We start from the raw sequence: 8189 nt of genomic DNA on the forward strand, positions 1-8189 counted from the left end.
AAGGTAGGGGTAAGATTTGCGTGCATCCTGTCCCAAACCTCACTTGTGGAAACGACCTATTTGACTCTCTCATCGTAGGGAACAACAATCTCTCTGTCCCAGAAGGTAGGGGTAAGATTTGCATGCATCCTGCCCCGAACCTCACTTGTGGAAACCGACCTATTTGACTCTCGCATCGTAGGGAGCAACAATCTCTCTGCCCCAGAAGGTAGGGGTAAGATTTGCATGCATACATCCTACCCCGAACCTCACTTGTGGAAACCGACGTATTTGACTCTCTCATCGTAGGGAACAACAATCTCTCTGCCTAAGAATGTAGGGGTAAGATTTGCGTACATCCTACCCCAGACCCCACTTGTGGGATTACGCTGGATATGTTGTTAGCAAAGAAAAACATGCACAAGAAGTAGAAAGGATATTGAAATAGGAAAGGGAATCAAACAAAAACAAAAATTATACTAGTAGATATAGAAATGTTAAACATAGATATCAATATATTAACTATGTCCCAGTCACTATCATTTTCTGTTGTTTGTTCAAGCACCAAGCACTAAAAGTAGACAACAAAAATGTTCTGACATAGACTGTCATAAACTGAGCTCTTCCAAGCACTTCATCGCCGTTGATTCATCAACCTCGGTGCCAGCATTGTTCCCAGTTTCCTCGGGCTGAGCTAATGGCCTACTTGGCGCAGTTGTAGCTCGTGCCACAGTTTCCTCGGGCAGTGCTAATGGCCTGCTTGGGGTAGCAGCAGCATGTGCCGCAGCTTCCTTTTTAACTGGTGGAGCGGCAAATACTGGGATAGCTTGCCTAATACAGACAGGTGGTGCAACTCGAACTGGTCTGGCCAGCAACATTTGAGCGGGGCATCCGGTAGGTTGTGGACGAGGTGGTGCAGAGAAAACTGGCACTGCTGTTCTTATTGTAACGGGCGGAGCAATACCACGGTATGGTGTCCTATTATACTGTCTAACAGGCATATATGGAGCTGCCCCGGGAGCAGGAGATTTTGGGGTGCAAACTGTGTGGCCTTCTGACGATGACGCCTGTGACTGTGGCTGAGGCTGAGGCTGAGGCTGTGATGTCATGGAGGACGATCTGTAACGACTAACTGGTTTCGGGCAGATTAAGGGGAGGATTTTGGATGTCGTAGCTGCAGGACGCTGTGGACTTGATGGTCGAGGAGATGGAATAGGGAACTTCTTCTGGAAGGGTATCGACACATTGCCAAATTTGGCCATTTCTAACTTTTCCTTCAAACGGTAGTTCAGTAAAGCTCTTGCTATTTTGATCTGTTCCTGCTCATCGTTGTTCTCCGGTTCAGATGATAAACTTGCATCTTGCTGTGCCACTGTAAATAAACAAAACTTTAAGCGCCCGAGAAGCAACTCTTTAAATACATTTACACTATTAGCAGCATCGTGAGGAGCTACACGAAGTTTGTACTAATAAAGAATCATCAGAAAATGACCACATTTCCATGAATCTGAAAGACGAAAAAACCAATTGAGGTGGCATTTGGATTTCGTTTTGGCTTAAACGCTCAAAAAACCTATAGGTCACACAGAGACAAATGTATACCCTTGCAATACGAGCAGCATATGCAGAACTTAGCGACTATAAAACTATGCATAATTACTCAAAGTAAGATATTTTCTTGAATGAGCGGGAGGTCTTACATTGTTTCAACGACGACCAAGCTGCCAATGCAGCGTTCTTCTCAGCTTGTTTTTTGTTCTTGGCAGGTTCACCAGTAAACGTGATTGCAGCCAATTCTACTGTTCCGGTAAAGACAGGTTGGTGTCCAAGTCCCGACCTATACGTTGTGTACTGAGGCAAAGGAGCTCCGACTCTTTGCGCTATCTCCTGTAAGAGATTTTTATAGACACCCGTTTCATCCTACAATGAGTTCATCCGACAGAGTTAGCGAACAGTAAAACTTAAGCGATGCCATCAAACCCGTGACTTACAATCAACACGAGAACGTGCCTTTAGCGTGAAAAAGATCAAACTCACAACCTTGGGGTTGGAAGCGAGGGGTGCTTACCATCCGAGCAACTCCCTCTTGTCATGCCGGTACAATTTCATACTGAAATTCCGGTATTATGTTATACAAATAACTGAAGACCAAAATAACTTCCATTTCATATTTCTACATTATATTTTCTTTCAAAGCAGAAGTAGAACTATAAGCTTTTATGTCACCATATATCTGAAATGACCTCTCACCTCACAAAAGTCGGGGTACGGCCCGCGTACATTCTATCCTACCCTCCCAGATCCCACTTATCGGATTACACTAGTAAATAACTTTCACTAGTTTCACGTAAAATTAGTACCTGTCAAGAATCACCATGTCAGACTAACTACTCTATCCGTTTCATTTTCTTTGGCCTCTATACTAAAAGTAGACGTTTCATTTTACTTGTCCATTTTCGCAAATCAAAAGGGCTTTTTTACTTCTTTCCCATTTTACCCTTAACGTTAAATAACTACATAAATATTTGTAATCAAAACTAGAATTTCAAAGCATCATTAATAACGTTAGTTTGGTAAAATATACATCTAATTAAAGTTTAAGGGGTGTGCCACGTCAAAAAGAGTCAAGTAAAATGAAATGGAGGGGGTATTCATATAATAGTCTCACAAGCATATGGCAGTTTAATACTAAGCTGCGCGGACTCTCCAAAAATGTTGTTACACCTAGGGCTGGGCATTCGGTTTGATAGTTTAATATCGGTTCGGTTTTTCAATTTTCGGATTGACAAAAATGACAATTGTAACCAAACCGAAATAAATTCGGTTCGATTTCTACAAATCCAGTTCGGTTATTTCGGATTTTTATTTCGGTTTTGAAGATTAACGTAGTGAACCTCTCTTTGTTATGACTGGACATTTAAAATTAATGATTTAAAAATAAAATAATAATTCAAACCTATTTTTCATTCCTAGATATAAAAAACTCAACATGGATGAAACTAAATGATATAACCATAAGTCTAACATAATATATAACTTCATTATGCATAAGTTAGCATAAACAGTCGGAACTCGGAAGAGTGGTCGCTACCAGAAAGACCACAGTCGGCACTGTGGGTTGCAGCCCACAATGGTCATCTGATCGCCGGCTCTGGTGTTGTTGTACAGACGACGATCTCGTCGGCGGTCTATGATTCGATCAATTGTTCGACTATTGGACTGATGTATGCTGTTAGTTGTATGTGGCGTGCTATTACTTATTAGTTATTAGGGTTGCTATTATAATTTATATTATATTATTATATATTAAATATTATATATATAATAAAATATATATATTATTAATTATTTATAGAATTTCGGTTAATCGGTTTATCTGAATTATTTTTTTGAAAAATTGAAAACCAAACCGTTTAACCAAATTTCAAAAATTGAAAACCGAAACCGATCCGAAAAAACAAAAAACCAAATCGAAATTAATTTTTTTTCGATTTTTTTGGTTTAAACCAAAATATGCCCAGCCCTAGCTGCACCTGTATCGGATCCTTCAAAAAATACACTACTTTCGGAGGATTTGACACGCACCGGTCGATATTTTTGAAGAATCCGAGCAACATAGGTTTAATATATATATATGAAATCTATAGAAGTGGACAGTCACATGCAGATGCTTCTACAAAGATAGAAGATATAATATATATAGGGAGACAAATGCTATAAATAGGAAGGTTAAGTTATTTACTTTTTCTAAAAGTGCCATGTTCAACCAAATTACACCTTATTTAATACCTAATGTAAGTACCATCAATTTTAAGTTTGGTGCACCGTCGATGTATTTTCTTTTTACACCATCACGTGACTTTTACTTGTCGTAGCAGGTCATGCATTTTTATATTTTTACCTACTGCAGCAGGTAAAAGTTACCTGATAGTGTAAAAAAAAATACACCAATGGTGCACCAAACTTAAATTCTATTAAAAATTATATTGATGAGCAAGAGTTCAAACACATGATAAAAGTCAACAATGGCCATGTTCAGTCTTTGTCATAAAAACTGTTATACCATAAATATAGAAGCAATTCTAGATCCAAATTAATAATTTGATTAGCTTCTAGATTCATATTAATTAAATTCTAAGTTTCTCAACTTCCACATATGTGCCAAATTCAAAGTTGCCACATTCATTTTTTTTTTTTTAATAAAGGTGGTGATTAGGTCTATTGGAAACAGCGTCTTTACCTCTCACAAGGTAGGGTCCGCGTACACTCTGCTCTCCTCAGATCCTACATAGTGTGATACTTAATGGAATCACACCAGGTATTTGTTGTGGATTTAGGACAGCTTACAACAACATATCCAGTGTATTCCCATAAAGTGGGATCTGGGGAGGGTAAAGTGTACGCAGTCCATACCACTATCTCATATGAAGTAGAAAGGTTGTTTTCGATAGACCCCCGACTTAGGACAGATAAAAGTATAACAAACAAAAAATATAAAAGCAAACAACAAATAGGGATGTCACACCGCTAGATAATGAAGGAAACGAGATACCTACAAGATGATCAAGACAAGTTGCACCACCTTAACTATTCAACTGATTACCTATTAACTCAAACAAACACTCAGCAGTGGCACAAATACAAGATAAGGCTGCGTACAATACATTCTTGTAGTGGGGTCTTTTCCCGGACACCGTGCTGTCCTTTTTTTAACACTCAGTAGTGGAGTCAAAATTTTCACTAAAAAGATTCAAAATATAAAGAAGGCAAGGAGATTCAACGTCTACAATATATACATAACAAAAAATTTTAATCTGGTATATATAGTGTAAGTTTTAGACAAATGAGTAACCTTACTCCGGTACCCTAGCTCTGCCAATGTCAGCACCAGTGGTGGAGAACCCCTTCGACGAAAAATTATACTGTTTTTATACTATTTTTACATGATTAAAAATATTTTTTTATGTATATACAGTAGATGTTGAACCCCCTTCGACTAGTTCGTATATATACTTTTGAACCCCCTCAATGAAAATCCTGCTCCGCCACTAGTCAACACATGAACTATCAGTGGATCAAAAATTTCAAACTTTATGAGTTCTAAATTCTAGGACGACGACCACAATTACTAGTAATTGGGCTTCATATTTATTGCATTTCTTAATAACATATACATGTATCACGAAGGTCGCCTCCGCACTACATGTATTAGGTAACTCTGTCCATCAAGATTTAAATATAGATGGATAACCGCGTTTATTTTTTTCAATGCATTGATACTTATTTCAACTTCTTAATCCATATAATAAAAATTAATTAGTAGGAACTCAGTAATTTTTAACTATGTCATTATCACATAACCTCTACCAAAAATATTAATTAATATACATAATTTTGAAATCTATTAAATCCAATTCAAATGTTGACTGATTCCTACTACCCACTTATTTATTATGGGTCTTTAATAATAAAATCAGTGAGGTAGGTAGCAAAATTCAATATGCAAAAATAAGTAATGATTAAAAAAAAAGAAAAAAATTTAGAACTACTCTTTTTTAAAAAAATTATTTATTACTAAAATACCCTCATTTAAGAAAATTAATTATCAAAACAGTACAAGAAGAGCCAAAACAGCAGTTATGCAAATGTAAAAGACAAAAATACCGTTATTAGTCATATTAATTATGGTCCATTAAAAAAAATATTTATTTGCATCCGATATTTATACCAAAAATATAATTTAATTTAGCAGTTAAAAATTAATATAGATACACAAATTATATAAACTTTGACCAACACTATAAAAATATATTTTTTCATCAAACTGACAACTTTCGAGAAGCTAAACATGACAGGATCATTAAACGTGAGTATGAAATATTACATTACTACCTATATGAGTTGTGATTGAATGGTTCGAGATACTTTTACCCTTTTACCCTTAATCAAAAGTCTCGAGTTCGAAGCCATAGACCTAGTAAGGTGCGAATCCGAATTTAATCAGCTCAATATGGATTCGAACACCGGACGAAAAACAAAGGACAAAGGACATTTTGGTCATTTCAATACCAGTAATTTCCCCCAACCAACCTCATTAAACCGGAGTTATTAATTCCGGTCCAAACTTCCAAAAAGTAGGACAGTGCGCACATTAACAGTCAACACTCACAGCGCACATTAGCAACACTCCGGCCACACAACATAAACTTTCCGAACGAGCTCAATCTGATCACCGTGTATTTTTACTTATTATATTACACTCTCGGGAGTCGAACTGCATAAACTTTTTCCTACTTACAATTTACAACATTTCTTGTATAATTTTCGAACATTTTAATTTAAAATATTAAATTAATTTATTTTAATTTAGATTTAAAGATTAGTCAAATTGACTTTTATAAAGCAAAATGTGAACATGTAAACAACACAACACACATTAACACAGTCCACACACACCCTAGCTCACATTAGCAACACTCCATAAACTTTTCGAACGAGCTCAATCTGATCAAATACATGTAAACAAAAACACAAATATATACTCCCTCCATCCCATTTTACGTGGCACAAAAGAATGTCAACTTACTATAATTGGAAGGCCACATAACACGCATAGAGCGCACATTAGCAACACTCCGACAACACAGCGCACATTAGTGACACACCATAAACTTTTTGAATGAGCCCAATCTGATCAAATACATATAAATAAAAAACACAAATATATACTCGTTTCATCCCATTTTACGTGGCACAATTACTATAATTGAAAAAAAAGGAAAGTGTGCCACATAACACACACAGAGCGCACATTAGCAACACTCAGACCATATCCTAAATTTTTCGAACGAGCCCAATCTGATCAAATACATATAAATAAAAAATCACAAATATATACTACTCTCCATCCCATTCATTTTACGTGGCACAATTTCTTTTTATAGTCCATAATAAAAAGAATGTCAACTTACTCTGTCCATCCCATCTTAGGTGGATACATTTCATTTTATAGGGCAACTAAAAATCATAAATTGAATGACACATATTAATAGTAATACTTATTGAGCATATGAATAGACATTGAAATTGTAATTTCTCACATTTAATATATACTATTAATTATAAGGATAAAATAGATTAAAGTTAATTAATCTTAGACTGATTTAGCAAGTGATCATCGAATTTAGGACATTTATTTTTAGTAATATGACCAAGTAAAATGCGTATTATAATTGTAAAAAAAGGCCATATAATACCCCTAGCTCACATTAGCAACACTCCTAAACTTTCTCGAATGAGCCCAATCTAATCAAATACGTATCAATAAAAACACAAATATATAATCTCCATCCCATTTTACCATTTTCCTTCCTAAAGAGAAATGCAAACTCACTATAATTGGAAATTGAAAAAAAAAAAAAAAAAAAGTGTTACATAACACCCACAGCGCACATTAGCAACATTCCGACGACCCGGCGCACATTAGCAACACTCCGACGACACGGCGCACATTAGCAACCCTCCTAAACTTTCCGAACGAGCCCAATCTAATCAAATAGGAATATACAAAAAAAAAAAAAAAAAATGTATACACTTACGAGTATACGAGCAGCAAGAGAATGAGAAGGTCCACGATTAGATAAAGCGTTAAGTGCAACTTCAGCAGCAGCATGTTCAGCTTGACGGAGTGTTGAACAGTAATTCGGGCTTTCGAAATTCTCGCCGTTAAAGTTAACGACGGCTTTAAACCTCGGCGCGTGGTCGGGACCTTCTCGGATGCATATGTAAGAAGGTAAATTGAAACAACTCCTTTGTGCTAATTCTTGTAACTGGTTCTTGTACATGTTGATGAAAACGGGTCGGGTCGATAAAATGGGTAAATGGGTCGGGTTTATTTGTGAAATGGGGAAATGGGTTGGAGGTAAAAGTTGGGAATTTTGAGTTTCAGATGGGTTCTTGAAGTAGTGTAAGATGGGTTAACGTGGAGGAAAATGGGTAAACGGGTCGGGTTTATTGGTGAAATAGGTAAATGGGTCGGAGGAAAAATGGGATTTTTGGGGTTTTCAGGTGAGTTCTTGATGGCGAACCATGGCTGAAAATGGGTAAACGGGTCGGGTCAGAAAGAAGAAAATTGGTTCTTTTTTTGGTTTTTTTCAGCTGGGTTTTCGAGGAAGATAGCTGAACTTAGCTGAAAATGGGTAAACGGGTCG

At 36.6% G+C, this 8189-nt stretch overlaps 1 protein-coding gene across 1 annotated transcript; it reads right to left on the reverse strand.

The window, feature by feature from the left end:
* Positions 1–436: 436 nt before the first annotated feature.
* On the reverse strand, positions 437–8189 carry LOC107848036 (double-stranded RNA-binding protein 2; the record flags this gene model as incomplete). Its single annotated transcript, XM_016692692.2, is given in 3 exon segments — positions 437–1351; positions 1680–1899; positions 7578–8189. Coding segments are annotated over 3 exon segments (1230 nt in total). The 3' UTR covers positions 437–587.

This window comes from Capsicum annuum, chromosome 11, assembly GCF_002878395.1.
Source record: "Capsicum annuum cultivar UCD-10X-F1 chromosome 11, UCD10Xv1.1, whole genome shotgun sequence".
Lineage (NCBI taxonomy): Eukaryota > Viridiplantae > Streptophyta > Magnoliopsida > Solanales > Solanaceae > Capsicum > Capsicum annuum.